Here is a 15,549-nt window from a genome sequence, read left to right on the forward strand (position 1 = left end):
GCAGGCGCCTGTAATCCCAGCTACTCAGGAGGCCGAGGCAGGAGAATTGCTTGAATCCGGGAGGTGGTGGAGGCTGCAGTGAGCTGAGATCACACCACTTCACTCAAGCCTGGGCGACAGTGAGACTCCGTCTCAAAAAAAAAAAAAAAAAACCATTCACGACTCTCTAAATGTTAGCAGAAATAAATTTGGTTGCGACTATTTCTAAAATGGTTTTGGTTTCTTTTTTTTCTTTTTTCTTTGTTTGTATTTTGAGTAGGAGGGAGGGCCTTGTTACAATCAATTATGTCATTTTCAGAGAAGGGAACTAAAGTCTGGAAAGGGAAAGAGAGTAGTTCTATATCACACAGCAGGGCATATTTGATAGAACTGGGAGGATAATCCAATGCTCTTTCCACTTTCCCATGATTAAAATACAACCAGAAGGTTCAGTAAAAAACAGATGGTTCATACATCACTAACTCAAATTTTCAATTTCAATGGATGAATGTTCTTACCACTCACCAGATTGTAAACGGCAGAAAGTAAATCTTCCCTCCACCACTGCCCGTCATAAAGGCATGTGATCTCCCACAGGCAAATGATAAAGTCTCCCCTAGGTTAGAAGAACCCCATCCCCAAAGAACTATGCCTTTGTAGTGTCTTTCTTAGAAGTGGGACCTGGAACCAAGCATTCTCTGGATCAATGCCCAGTTTGGTCTCCATCTCTGTTCTTCAAGAGCGGTGTCCCCACCTTTCCTGAGGCCACTGCACCAGCAACAATAGTCATGTCCCAACGTTGCCCCTAAAGTGGTCCCAAAAGCTCCTATGTAATTACAAAACCATTCTGTGAAGATAAACCAAACATTTGGGAGAACAAAAATAAATGCCAGATATTAAAATAAGCCTCCCTTTATTAAACAAATCAGCCACAAGCACAAATCTGTGTGCTGGATAGCAGCAATGAGGAGGGGCCCCCAAAATATAAGCAGATGACGGTTAAATCAATCAGAAATTTATTTTTCTTATGTAAGTACAAAACACCTCTTTTCATCAGTGGACCCCACTCCTAGGCAACCTAGGTGCCCGGATGCAGGCAGTATTCAAGATTTTCTTCCAAAGTCACCAGGGTGAAAAGCCATTCTACTACAACCTCTACATGACCTTTTAAAATGTACAACTTATAGGACAGTCCTTTCTGGAGTACTGTGGAGGGTGAATCAAAGCTTCCAGTGTAAGTTTATTGTCTGGCGAAAACACCAGAGCCAAAAATTCCACCAAGGCCCTGGAAAGACTGAAGTCCCCTCTGTCTCATACAGTAATCATCCATGAGATCTCCCGGAGCCTGGGTGATCATTACGCCCATGATACCTGAGGCAGCGTGGACTCTGCCAGGTGCTCCTCAGACCCAAAGTGGAGCTCACTTTGGAGAGTCGGAGCTCATGGCCGTTAGCACCTAAGGATGTGGCTGAAAGGCACAGAGCAAGAAAGGGCTTCAGAGACCAGGCACAGGTTAATTTTAGAACTGGAGCACACATGAGAGTTGTAGTTTCACCACCAAGAAGCTTATTCTCTCTAAGCTTTTGAATTTGCAGCAACTTAATTGTGTGTGTGTGTGTGTGTGTGTGTGTGTGTGTGTTTGGGGGAGGAGGTGAACTGGGCTTTGACAGATACATGAAATGATGAAAAACCAAGAAAGAGAGCTGGGTGTGGTGGCACGTGCCTGTGGTCCCAGCTCCCCGGGAGGCTTGAAGGATCGCCTGAGCCTAAGAGTTTGAGGCTCCAGTGTGCTATCATCACATCTGTGAATAGCCACTGCTCTCTATCCTAGACAACATGGTTAGACCATGTCTCTAAGAAGACAGAGAGAGAGAGAGAAAACAACCCAAAACAAGAAAGATAGATTGATAGATTGAGTGAGGCAACAAAAGCATCCTTAGGAAGAGAAGGAAGATCTGATGACTGACATTAACCTGTTAATTTATACCATGGCTCTGTACAAAAATAAAAAGGTTCTCATAAGATTAACAATTTAAATAAATATTTGATAGAACATTCTTTCTCATTTTTATAGCTCATCTTTAGGGTTGATATTCAGTTCATGCTTCCCTTGCTGTTCTTGATCCAGAATTGCAATCACTTCATCAGCCTGTATTCGCTCCTGCAAAAAAGACAATTTACACATTTCTGTTACAAGCATAATAATCAGTCTCATCAGCAGACACTTCCCAAACACTTCCTGGCATCCATCTGTACATGGGTTGATGCTAAATCCAGTTAAGCATTGAACACCTCCTCTTCATCCCCAGACAGATGCCTTCTCCTAACATTCCTGGGTCCTAAGCAATTACTTTCTAAGATTTTCTCTCCTGCAAAGAACGATTGTATGTTCAACCGCTTCCTACCCTTTCTAATTCATGGCCCCATAGCCATCTCAGTTCAGTGGTCAAGCTGAATTCACCATTTTCTCCCCAAGAACCTGCTCTGTTCTTCACGTAGGCTCTCTCTCGGTAAAGACCAGCATCGCTCATCTATTTGCCTTAAAAGCCCGACCATGGTTTCCTGCATCTGATAAGTCACCTATTCTGTTCTATCTGCTGTCTCTGCCCCTTTCTCCTCAATGCACTATTGTTGCCGGAGTTTAGGTCAGGGTTTCTCAATTTTGGTCTGATTGACATTTTTAGACCAGATAATTACTTGTTGGGGGGTGGGAGGGTGGTGCTGCCCTGTGCCCTGCAGGATGCTCAGCGACACCCCGTCCTCTCTACCTACCACAGGTGTCAATAACAACCTCCCCCACCAACCCCCAGATATTGCCAAATGCCCACTAGAGGGCAACATTGCTCCCTCTTTTTTTTTTTTTTTGAGATGGAATTTTGCTCTTGTTGCCCAGGCTGGAGTGCAGTGACGCGATCTCGGCTCACTGCAACCTCTGCCTCCCGGGTTCAAGCGATTCTCCTGCCTCAGCCTCCCAAGTACCTGGGTTTACAGGCACCCACCACCATGCCCGGCTAATTTTTTATATTTTTACCATGTTGACCAGGCTTGGTCTCAAACTCCCGACCTCAGGTGATCCACCCGCCTCGCCCTCCCAAAGTGCTGGGATTACAGGAGTGAGCCACTGCACCCGGCCAATCGCTCCCTCTTGAGAGCCACCATTGTAAGCCCTCATCATCTCTTAATTACTGCCGCAGCCTCCAAATTGCTCTCGCTGCTTCACTACTCACCCTCACATGCTTCTAATGAATCCTACTGGCTTATATCTGATTATATCTCTTTCCTACTCACAGCTCTTCAATGGGTCCCTACTGCTTGAAGTTTCAGGTCTACTTTTCTTGGTGTGCTTATAAGAAGTTGCCTTATACCTGTCTCTCTTCTTTTTTATTTATTTATTTATTTATTTATTTATTTATTTATTTATTTTTTATTATTATACTTTAAGTTTTAGGGTACATGTGCACAATGTGCAGGTGAGTTACATATGTATACATGTGCCATGCTGGTGTGCTGCACCCACTAACTCGTCATCTAGCATTAGGTATATCTCCCAATGCTATCCCTCCCCCCTCCCCCCACCCCACAACAGTCCCCAGAGTGTGATGTTCCCCTTCCTGTGTCCATGTGATCTCATTGTTCAATTCCCACCTATGAGTGAGAATATGCGGTGTTTATTCTCTCTTCTTATTCATACCTTTCTCTCTTCTTTAGGTTTATTTTGCCTCCCTTCTCCTCACCTTATATTCCAACTTCTTAACTTACCTCAAGCTCCCTGAATGTAACACTTTCAAAAGAATTCCCTAATCCAATTCTGAATTAAGTGTTTCTCTGGATGCTCCCATTATATTCTACGCTTTCTTTTATTCCTCACATTAATCCATCAGCAGGTGCAGTTGGTCTACCTCCAAATTGTATCTCAAACCTTCCATCTCTTTTTACCTTCTCTATTACTACTCCAGTCCAAGCCCACATGTTAGCTAAAGTAATCTTCTGTATCCTGTAACTCTCCAGGACTGGAGGAGATGCGTGTGTGTGTGTGTGTGTGTGTGTGTGTTGGGGTGTGGGGACTACATGACTTTCCACTAGTTAGAATAAAATTCGCATTTCCCAATCAGCCTGTGGAATCCGGCTCCTGCCGCCTCCACGTCCTCTACTGAAGCCACTCTCCCTCTTGTCTGCCATATTCCAGATGCTCTGGCTTTCTTTGTTTCTTGGCGACTCCAAACATCTTATTGTCTCTGGGCCTTTGCAGCTTGTCCTCTGCCTGGAATACTCTCCTCCAGACATTTATCCTAGTGGACTTCTCATTTCTTAGGTTTCAGCTCACATGCCACTTGTTTGGCGAGGCCTCACAATTTGCCGCTCCTACCCTTTCACTCCAGAATCAGTTGTCTTGTTCCATTTTCCACACATCATTGGTCACCGTGTGAAAAATCTCTCGATTATTTATTTATTTTTTACTTTTTTGGGATCTGTTTCCTTCCACTAGAATGTAAGCTCCAGAAGAGCAGGGCATCTTATCTTCTTGGTCACTACTGTATTTTCAGTGCTCAGAAAAGCCACTGACATGTGGCAAGAGTTCTATTTTCTTTGATGAGTAAATGTGTAAATGGATGAAGCCTTTCTCTGTCTAAAATGCCTCTCCCTAAAGAAATTGATCTTTTAAAGCTTTTTTTCAAATGCCATCTCCTCAAAGAAGCCTTTTTGGATTACTTTTTTATATCCCTCAAACCATGCATTTGCTGCTAAGGATTCTTACCAAACCTTGCCTTGTGGTTTAATTAGTTGGGTCCTTGTATTATTTCTCCAATTTGACTTCAAGCTCCTTGAAAATAGGAATTATATCCTACTAGTGTGCATTCCCTATAGGCGGTCTTTAACACAGTGCCTGGGCACAGTAAGTTAAATAAATAACTATTTTATGAATTGAAAACAAAGCCCCTTTCATGCAAGAGCTTGTAATAAAAAATGTTTACAAAAAGGCAACTAAAAGGACTAGATATACTAAATAACAGAAAATTAAGTTGCTGCCACATCTAAATAAAAAGCCCAAGTACTACTTTACAAATATAAGGAAAACAATCTTCTTTTTTTTTTTTTTTTCAAGACAGAGTCTCACTCTGTTGCCCAGGTTGGAGTGCAGTGGTGCGATCTCGGGTTACAGCAACCTCCACCTCCTGGATTCCAGTGATTCTCCTGCCTCAGCCTCCCCAGTAGCTGGGATTACAGGCATATGCCACCATGCCTGGCTAATTTTTGTAATTTTAGTAGAGACGGGGTTTCGCCATGTTGGCCAGGCTGGTTTCGAACCCCTGACCTCAGGTGATCTGCCCGCCTCGGCCTCCCCAAGTGCTAGGATTACAGGACTGAGCCACCGCGCCGGGCCGAGGAAAACAATCCTGATACTTAACAAATCGATACACATACAAAGCTTTCACATCTGTTGACCACAAGAAATGATTGTAATCTTGTTTCTCATTAAGGGAAAGAAATTCAAGAGCTGGAACCAATATATATGAAGCTTCGAACATCCTTGCATCCTTAAAAGGATGTTGCTAAATACTCCTTGAGAACTGAGACCCTTTAATTCATAATAAGCATGAGAATCGGCCAGCTCTAATGACTTGTTCATAGGTAGGCATTTTTTTTTTTTTCTCAGAGATTCAATCTGCAAAAAGACGTCTAGGCCAGGAACTCCCAAACTCTGCTGCTGCACGTTAGAATCACCCGGGGAGCTTTTAAACCTCCTGAAACACAGATGTTAGTAGTTTGTAACGATCAATAGATGATCTCCACGTGTAGCAAAGAATGATTCACAGCCTGGGCTAATTTAGCTGAGGAAAAAGTTCTGGTCATTTCCCACTGTGGCCACTAGATGCCGCTACGGCCTGAAGACTGGAGAGGTTTTCTAGTACTTTTCCATCAGAGGAAGGGACGCTGGCGTTGATGTTTCCTATTACAAAGGAGCAAAGAGAACTTACTTTGTGTTAGCTTATTTTGAGAGAACAATACCTTGGAAAAGAGAGTTTGGATACTGAATGATGAAATAGATTAAATATCTGCTGAATTGAATACTAGAATAGTGAGGTAATATTTCAATAATTTTCTCTTCACTGTCTACCCATTTACATAGGTTCCTTAGTTTAAAAAAAATGCTTTGATGGAATGCTAGCATTTTGGAGATGGAAAATACCAGGATATAAAGTAATGATAGGGGAAGGCAATTGTTTGCTGCTCCCTTGAGGTTTTCAGGACTCTGTGCTCTGGTCCTTTTGTCAGGGCCTTTCTTTCTTTTTCTTCTTCTTTTTTTTTTTTTTTTTTTTTTTTTTGAGACAGAGTCTCACTCTTGTCGCCCACGTTACAATGTGGTGGAGTGATCTCAGCTCACTGCAACTGCAGCCTCCACCTCCTGGGTTCAAGCGATTCCCCTGCCTCAGGCTCCCGAGCAGCTGGGATTACAGGTGCGCGCCACCACGCCAGGCTAATTTTTGTATTTTTAGTAGAGATGGGGTTTCACCATGTTGGCCAGGCTGGTCTCCAACTCCTGACCTCAGGTGATTCACCCACCTAGGCCTCCAAAAGTGCGGGGATTATAGGCGTGAGCCACCACGCCCAGCCAGGGCCATTTTTTCTATGCCTGGCTATCGTCTTTGCTTCTAGGTCTGAGCTTATAGAAGTCTTCCTTGATTCCCTGCTACAAAACATATACTGTTCTCTTCTTACAGCATATTTACTAGCTGTTCTGTCCAAGCTCCTCATAGTCCAGGACCTTGTTCTGTTCACTCTTCTACCCCTAGGGCCTATCTAGCAGAGTTTCCAAGGCAGATAATAATAGCTCTTTTGTACAATAAAAGGTCACAATAGGTCTTTTGTAAAATATGTGAAAGAATGGCTTAGGGAATGTGGGGAAACACTTTGTAAGTTAGATTTGATGGTGAAAAGTATATGAGAAAAACGCATTATTTTTAAATAGTTTCTGATGAAATTGGATTCAACTTAGGAACCTAAGAAGGAAAACTGGATAGAATGCCAGTTTTAAGAATAGAATTTCATAGCTTCATCAATACTTAGGGCTGGAGAAGATTTGGAGGTCATCCAGTTAAGCCTCTGCTACGATGTTTTAGATTCCATTTCAGCGTTCCATGCTAAGCAGTTGCCTGGGCTTTGATTGGAGCCATCCAATCAGTGCTTCCAAAGCAGACAATTCTGCCAAACTGTGGTGACTATTTGAAAGTTATTCCTTGTGTGGAGCCCAAATTTTCCCTCCAGGGCTTCTACCCATTGGTCTTAATTCATGCCTCTGCAGCTCCACAGGTGGAGACTATGACATCTGCCCACGGGCTTCCAAAACGATGAGATCATGGTCTCCTCCTAGCTAAGTGTCCTCAGCTAGTTTGCATATAATAATATTGAAATACTTAATGTAATAACAGTAATAAGTAATAATAATCTTTTAGGTTTCCTTGCCCTCTTTCAAATAAGTTTCATAAATGATTCAATACTATTTCTTATGATTTGCGAGAAAACAAATCCGTCTTCTGGGTGACCAATAAAAAGTGATTCCTCCCTGATGCCACAGGGTTGTTTTTGTTTTTGTTTTTGTTTTGAGACAGAGTCTTGCCCTGTTGCCCAGGCTGAAGTGCAGTGGTGCGATCTCGGCTTACTGCAATTTACGCCTCCCAGGTTCAAGCGATTCTCCTGCCTCAGCTTCCCGAGTAACTGGAACTACAGGCGCATGCCACCACATCCAGCTAATTTTGTATTTTTAGTAGAGATGGGGTTTCAGCATGTTGATCAGGCTGGTCTCGAACTCCCGACCTCAAGTGATCCGCCCGCCTCGGCCTCCCAAAGTTCTGGGATTATAGGAGTGAGCCACCGCGCCCAGCCTTACAATTTGTTAATAAGGTCAAGACAGATTAGTGACTATCAAATATCATTGACATAGCTATTTCTACAAACATCTTCACTTACTAGAACATATCTGATTAAGAACTGCCTTTACCCTCTTCTTTTCCTCAGATGAAGCAATTTAAAGGACTTCTCAGATAAAGCAGTTCATGAAGCAAGCCTAACTGGCTTTCTGGGCGGGTGAGAAACTCACCAATTCTCTATAAAGTGGGTCCAAGGTGAACCACAGAGCCACAGCACACCTCTTTCCCTTGGTGACTGCCTTCACCCCATGAGGGTTCTCTCCTCCAGATGAGAAGCTGATCATGCGCCCACATTTTGGTTTTATAGAGGCCTGAGAAAGAAAGCAAAAATTAGACTTTCAATTGTTGTATCATAAACATTTCCACAACTTCTGCTTCTCTGGCTATGAGATTATTTGAGTTAAGGCCTCAGGCGAAGAATAAAGGAATCCTGGGATTGAAGATGATGTAAATTATCTCAATTTTCTCACCCGTAAAACAAAGGTAAGGTCAAAATAATATATACCTCAGAAAATAAAAAGATGTTCAAGTAAAACGTGTAGCAAAGTCCACATACATAGTAATCATTCAATACATGCTACATGATAGCCTGCAAATTCAAAGAAGGCAAAGTTTTTCTCTCATAATTCATTTCTGTAGCTTTTGCACTAGCTAAGCATCTGGATACAAGGTAGGTGTCCATTCCATACTTGCGTAATTAACAAACAAACAAACAGGACATCTGCAGTGCTGGAAAAGTTGTTATTGATCTAGGTAGTGGTTACATGAGTGTATACGCTTTCTAATTTTTAAATTGTACATTCATGGTTTATGTGCTTTTCACAATACAAACATTTTTAAAAGTCATAATTCTGTATAAGATTTCATTTCCTTTACACTATTGTTTCCCAGTGGTCGTTTAGGCATTGTTTGAACATCTCCAGTGGTGAGAACCCGACACCCCTTGGAGTGGCCTATTCGCCATCACCCTTAAGTGTTTTAAGACTGACACAGTCCTTCGCAGCTTATGCACTGCTCAGGTGGAGCTGTCCACAGCGTTTAGGTAGAAGAGTGTAGTGACAGAAAAAGAAATACTGCTGGGCTCACTGAGCCAGGGTAGAAGATCAAACAAGCTGCCTCTACAAGTTGAATGAGCTTAAGCAACTGAATATTAGAGGCCTTGCTTCTGTGTTTAAAGAAGTGTCTCATGTGAGTAGAGTCCATTTTGTCTTTCTTGGGAAATACAGAAACTTTATTCATTCCTCTGTATAGTTCAGAAAAGTAAAGTAAAACCAAAAAAAGTGGCACTAACCATTTTACTAGGTGAGAACATGGACTGGTTCTCACTAGCCATTTTCTGAATTGACTTGAGTTGACATATGCCCGTAAATCTTTGGTTTCCTTCTGCATAAAATGAGCTGGCTGGTTTTTCACTGCTAGCTTCAGGAAGAATATTTGAAAAATTTCCTAAAGTCCTTGGTTGCTACATAACATAGGTGCTCCCGGACTACGTGACCACATATGGAAGGTCAGAGGTAGGTGGAGGAGTCGGAAAGCCAGAGAGACAGGTGGGTGCATATGTGTTTATGTGGGCACGTGTGTGTGTTTATGTCTGTGTGAGTCTGCATGTGTGTGTATATGTGACTTGTGTGTGAGTGTTAAAGGGAAGAGCAGAAAAAAAGCAGTCAGTTTCTTTTTACTCTTCTATTCACAATAACTGAAGAGTGATTTGTCTTTGCTGGAATTGCTTTTCCTAAACAGCTTTACCAAGGCAACTGTTCTGATGTAAATCTAGAGAGTTCACGAGTTAGTCGTGTCCTCAGTATCAATCTGATTCTGTTTTTCTTGAGAAGGAATTTGTACATTTCCACATAGAAGCAGCAAAATAAGTGAAAGTAAAACCTCTGAAGTAGGACAGAAAAGACTTCTGAGGCTGGGCGTGGTGGCTCACGCCTATAATCCCAGCACTTTAGGAGGCCAAGGCAGGTGGATCACCTGAGGTCAGGAGTTTGAGACCAGCCTGGCCAACATGGTGAAACCCCGTCTCTACTAAAAATACAAAAATTAGCCAGATGTGTTGGTGGGTGCCTGTGATCCCAGCTACTCAGGAGGCTGAGGCAGGAGAATCGCTTGAACCTGGGAGACGGAAGTTGCAGTGAGCTGAGATCGTGCCACTGCACTCCAGTCTGGGTGACAGAAAAAAAAAAAAGAAAGAAAAGAAAGAAGAGAGGGAGAGAAAGAAAGAAAGAAAAAGAGAGAAAGAAAGAGAAAGAAAGAAAGAAAGAAAGAAAGAAAGAAAGAAAGAAAGAAAGAAAGAAAGAAAAAGCCTTCTGAGTAAATGGCCTTGGGATGTTGGAATTTCAGGTTTTCTGGGCTGCCCACTCCCTGGTGCTGGTCAGGACTCACTCAAACACGCATTTGCCAATGTTTCTATGTGATTACCAAGTCTTGGTAACATCTTATACGACTAAAGAAAGGATGTGGGGACAAATTAGTATTTTCTTTCTTCTGGAATTGAAAGTAATTTTAAACATGAATAACTTTGGGAAAGTTTAGGAAAAGAAGATGTGAACTGTGTGAGGCAGTTGGAACTGATTATAGCCGTGGATTCACAAGGATCTCTAAAGACCCATCTCATCACACAGCGAACATCATCTGTTACATGTCAGGTATTTGGAGGAATAAACAAGCTTTAGTGAACCTGCTTCCATGTGTGACATTGTTTCTACAGCAAAAATATGTTATGAAGTTTGGATAAATGATTATAAACATACTTTTGCAACACAGCCCCATTTATACTGAATTTAATTTTTCATGAAACAAATGGAACTCATTAAATTTTATCTTCTTTGAACCTGCACAGAGAAACCAACATCCTTGAATTCCCAAGTCTCACAAACAAATGCCGCTATTGAAAAGAATCCACGTACCTTCCAAGTATACTAAGCATAATTTAAAATAATCCTTTTACTTTCCGTCTAACTGATGATTGATTTAGAAAAGCGTTTGTGCTGTAATTGTCTTTAATAAAAGTAAAATTTCAGCCACCTTTCAGATAATTATACAACTTCCAGATATTTCCAAAGTAAAGGACTCAGAAGACGTTACTTCCTTATGTGGCCTCAAGTTATGCTATTTCTCTGCTCCATTTGTCCCTCCACAGTCAAAGGGAAACTAAAACAGAAAAATACCCATTTCTGTTGTTGCTGGTACTAGAATAAACTTCCTGTGGGGAAGGATAAGAACTGCCTTATGTAAGAATTTTAGTTATCTACGTTATTCCCTAAAATGCCATTGTATGCATTAATATGAAGTATTTGGGGAAATAAATGTTCTCAAACAGGAACTTTTGGATTAAAAATTTGTTTAAATCAGTTTTAGTTTTTTTAGGGGAGGTTAGATTCTGGGTTTAATTAAAATTGTAGCACTCTGAAAGGAGAATATTATCTGCTTTCACATCTTTAAAAAGCAGAATTCCAGTTAACTTGACATTCAAAAATCAATGAAACAGGCATCCCTTGCTTTAAGCATCAAGCATTTCCAAATACGGCCACTAGATGGAGGAGAAGCAAAGAAATCTTTTCAACCACCTGTCTGACTTTCTTTGAAACTGCGAAATGCCAGTATTTTTGTACCTCAGTTTCAGTGTTAGCAGAGATCAGAAATAAAATGCTTCCTACACTCAAGCTTTCCCAGAAGTGCAAAAAACCTTCTGGACTTTAAACTCCAATACAGATCGTCAATCTTGATTTAATTTATCAGATTACGGAGTATTAAAGTACTCTCATGTTAACATTTAAGCTTTTTACCCAAAAAGTGAGGCATCATGACTTTTTAACATATATTATTGTATGAAGTCACATGAAATATTTTTTCTTAGTTATTACAATGTTTCTAGACAATTTTAACGAGAATCCTCATAGGAATCACCTTTAAACCCAGTAATACATACTTTTTGATATTACCTGCTTATATCACAGTACTGTGTGATGAATGACATATGTGTGTCATGAATGACAGATATGTTTCACTAATGAGAAAAGCATGTAAGCTATGAGGGACAAGCATAAAATTCAAGAAAAGTTTAGAAATAGCTTCTATAATGCCAAAACTTTGAAGTTTATCACATACATGTCCCAACTACTTAGATTTTGTATGGTGGTGAGAGATACCTGGTCATCTATAATCTGCTTACTTTCTCAATTGGAAATTTTTTTATTATTATTATACTTTTAAGTTCTAGTGTACATGTGCAGAATGTGCAGGTTTGTTACATAGGTATACACGTGCCATGGTGGTTTGCTGCACCCCATCAAACCATTATCTACATTAAGTATTTCTCCTAATGTTATCCCCCTGACAGGCCCTGGTGTGTGATGTTGCCCTCCGTGTCCATGTGTTCTCATTGTTCAGCTCCCACTTATGAGTGAGAACATGTGGTGTTTGGTTTTCTGTTCCTGTGTTTGTTTGTTGAGAATGATGGTTTCCAGCTTCATCCATGTCCCTGAAAAGGACATGAACTCATCCTTTTTTATGGCTGCATAGTCTTCCATGGTATATATGTGCTACATTTTCTTTATCCAGTCTATCATTGATGAGCATTTGGGTTGGTACCAAGTCTTTGCTATTGTGAACAGTGCCGCAATAAACATACATGTGCATATGTCTTTATAGTAGAATGATTTATAATCCTTTGGGTATATACCTAGTAATGGGATTGCTGGGTCAAATGGTATTTCTGGTTCTAGATCCTTGAGGAATTGCCACACTGTCTTCCACAATGGTTGAACTAATTTACACTCCCACCAACAGTATAAAAGCATTCCTATTTCTCCACATCCTCTCCAGCATCTGTTGTTTCCTGACTTTTTAATGATCGCCATTCTAACTGGCGTGAGATGGTATCTCATTGTGGTTTTGATTTGCATGTCTCTAATGACCAGTGATGATGAGCTTTTTTTCATATGTTTGTTGGCCTCATAAATGTCTTCTTTTGAGAAGTGTCTGTTCATATCCTTCTCCCACTTTTTGATGGGGTTGTTTGTTTCTTTTTCTTGTAAATTTGTTAAAGTTCTCTGTAGATTCTAGATATTAGCCCTTTGTCAAATGGATAGATTGCAAAAATTTTAAAACAGAAAACTGGGCTATATTCTTCAGGCCATGGAGGGTTTTTGACCATTCCATGGATCCTATCTGAGGTATGGCAGTGAGCAGTAAACTTTTGGCTTTACTAGCATTTTCTTTCGGGGTCTGTAAGTCCCAGTCCACCAAAACTGCTTCCTCGTGCTCCTTCCAGCAGTCATAATCTGTCACCATGGCGATACTCGCATAACAAATTCCAGCCTCTTTAGTGAGAACCACCTCTGGAACTGTGGTCATGTTGATAACATCCACCCACCAGGTGCAGAACATGAAGCTTTCTGCTCAAGAGATAAAACGAGGTCCCTCAGTCGTGACCATTGTCCCCTGTGAATGTCACCAGAGTCCTAGCTTCTTAGCAGTCTCTATAAGAACCTCTCTCGTTTGGGGGCTTGGCCCCCATTAGAATATGGCACACTCCTCTAGCACAACAATGACTTCCATCATAGAGGGACTGAGGTCTCATAGTGGTCCCATCAATGAACTGATCAATAATGACAATATCGCCAGGTTGAATCTCCTCCCTCAAGGAGCCACAAGCTGTGGTCCCTATGACATGTGTACAGCCCTCTTCCTTCAAAGCCCAGATGGTCGCCTGGTAGTTGACCTTGGAAGGCAGGATGGTGTGCTGCCTCCCATGCCTTGCAAGGAGGATACAATCAACACTTTTTATCTTCCCCAAAATTAAGGCATCAAATGGCTTGCTAAATGGAGTATCCATATATTTTTCAGTTCTTCCTTCTAAAATTTCTGGATCATCCAGGCCTGTTCCACCAATTATTCCAATCTTCATGGCAGTGGTGGTGGTGCTTGAGGCCATGTCCGCACAGGAAAGGAAGCTGCAGTGGGCGAGCACTCGGAACTAAGGGAACGAAGTGGGCCAAAGAGCGGCAGCAGTCGAAAATATATTTTTCTACCATTGTGTATGCTCTTTGGCTTGAAGACCAAAGGATGCTAACTATATGGTCTTTAAGTGGGCTTCTTTCCAAAGGCACAGGTTTGCTTAGGAAGATGGTCATTGAATTGAACTTTTGATTTACTCTTTGTTTACATATTTGTGTGTGTGTGTGTGTATCAATTTTCAGGTATAAGTTTATTACATACAGTCACAATCATATATCTCTCTATGCATATATATATGCAAATATATATATATATATATATATATATATATATATGAGGCCATGTCTGCACGGGAAAGGAAGCTGCAGTGGGCATATTTATATGTGTGTGTATATATATATATTTTATACATATAATATATATATACTATATACATAATATATATACTATATATATAATATATACATATACTATATATATAATATATATATACACACACATACCTATAGGTATATATACACATACACATACATACACACGTGTATGATAATTTTGGTAACTATATATCTGAAGGCCAATGCTTAGTCCAAGTATGTAGAACACCAGGTTACTTGAAAGACACCTTGTAGAATCATTTGACTTATTCTAGACTTGGGTGACTTAGGAACTGATGTTCTTATGTTTCCATCAGATTACTTGACAAAGAATTAGAAGACCTAGGTTTTGGTTCCAAGTCTAACACTAACTAGCTATATGATCACGATAAAATGATTAATATCTCAATTCTTTAATTTACTCATCTTTACAACGTACTAGATTTTTATGGATACTTCTAACAGTTTATGATCTATACATTTACTGAAACTCTCTTAACCTCTTGAAATCTTGAGCTCAGAAGTATTTGAAATCTAACCATCTGTAAGTCCTTAGAAAATGGCAATACTGAGCTAAAAAATACTAAATAAGTATTCAAGAATAGGTTTACTTACAGTCACAGTCTTAGCATCCATCTCTGTGAATATGAATTCTCCTCCTTCAAAGTCATCATTCATATATAGGAGAGCACTAGAAGAATGAAGAGAAAACCATTTGTATTATTATATGCTTATGAAAGCATGGTCATAGAATACTGAAGACTGGTGATGTACTGTCCAGCCTCCATTAGTAAGTTTCCTTTGAACTAGACATTGGCATAATTGGCCCTCCCAACTCTTAAAGAGAAGATCAGATAGAGTTTGGGTTATACCTCTGAAGAGTTTACTTATTCCATCTTTATTAAAATTGTAATCATATTTCAAAGCTTGTCTCACATTGCACTTCCTCCACAGAAAACCTAACTAGTTTTAATTTAATCTAGCCCTCTGAACCTGCCCACCCTAATTACAACTCTCTTTTTCCCTTATATAACTCTAAAGGATGTTTTGTTTGTTTGTTTGTTTTGTTCTTGTTGTTGTTTTTCTCTTTAACTTGCTGAAGAGTTCCTTGTGGCCTAGCCACGCCTTGCAGATAGCGGGTGCTTAATACATGTTTTGGAATCGAGTACAGTGTAGTAATGATGAACGCATGGTGACTATAACTCCTGATTCCTTACACACTGAAATATCTCTCAATAGGTTAGGACATTCTTTTCTCCTGAGTTTCTAGTGTCTTATTTATAAAATGCAGACATCGTTCTTCTTGG

At 40.5% G+C, this 15,549-nt stretch overlaps 1 protein-coding gene and 1 pseudogene across 1 annotated transcript in view; both read right to left on the bottom strand.

Annotated features, from left to right (window-relative positions):
• Positions 1-978: 978 nt before the first annotated feature.
• The window catches only part of P3H2 (prolyl 3-hydroxylase 2), a 168,271-nt gene continuing 153,700 nt past the window's right edge, over positions 979-15,549 (bottom strand). Inside the window, exons 13-15 of the mRNA XM_003824964.5 lie at positions 14,858-14,933; positions 8,078-8,218; positions 979-2,140 (exon numbers count right to left, since the gene is read on the bottom strand). Coding sequence (XP_003825012.2) covers positions 2,048-2,140; positions 8,078-8,218; positions 14,858-14,933 — 310 coding nt within the window. The 3' untranslated portion in view covers positions 979-2,047. The remainder of the gene's footprint in view (positions 2,141-8,077; positions 8,219-14,857; positions 14,934-15,549) is intronic.
• On the bottom strand, positions 12,962-13,845 carry LOC106634636 (S-methyl-5'-thioadenosine phosphorylase-like; annotated as a pseudogene).

Source organism: Pan paniscus, chromosome 2, assembly GCF_029289425.2.
Source record: "Pan paniscus chromosome 2, NHGRI_mPanPan1-v2.0_pri, whole genome shotgun sequence".
NCBI classification, from domain to species: domain Eukaryota; kingdom Metazoa; phylum Chordata; class Mammalia; order Primates; family Hominidae; genus Pan; species Pan paniscus.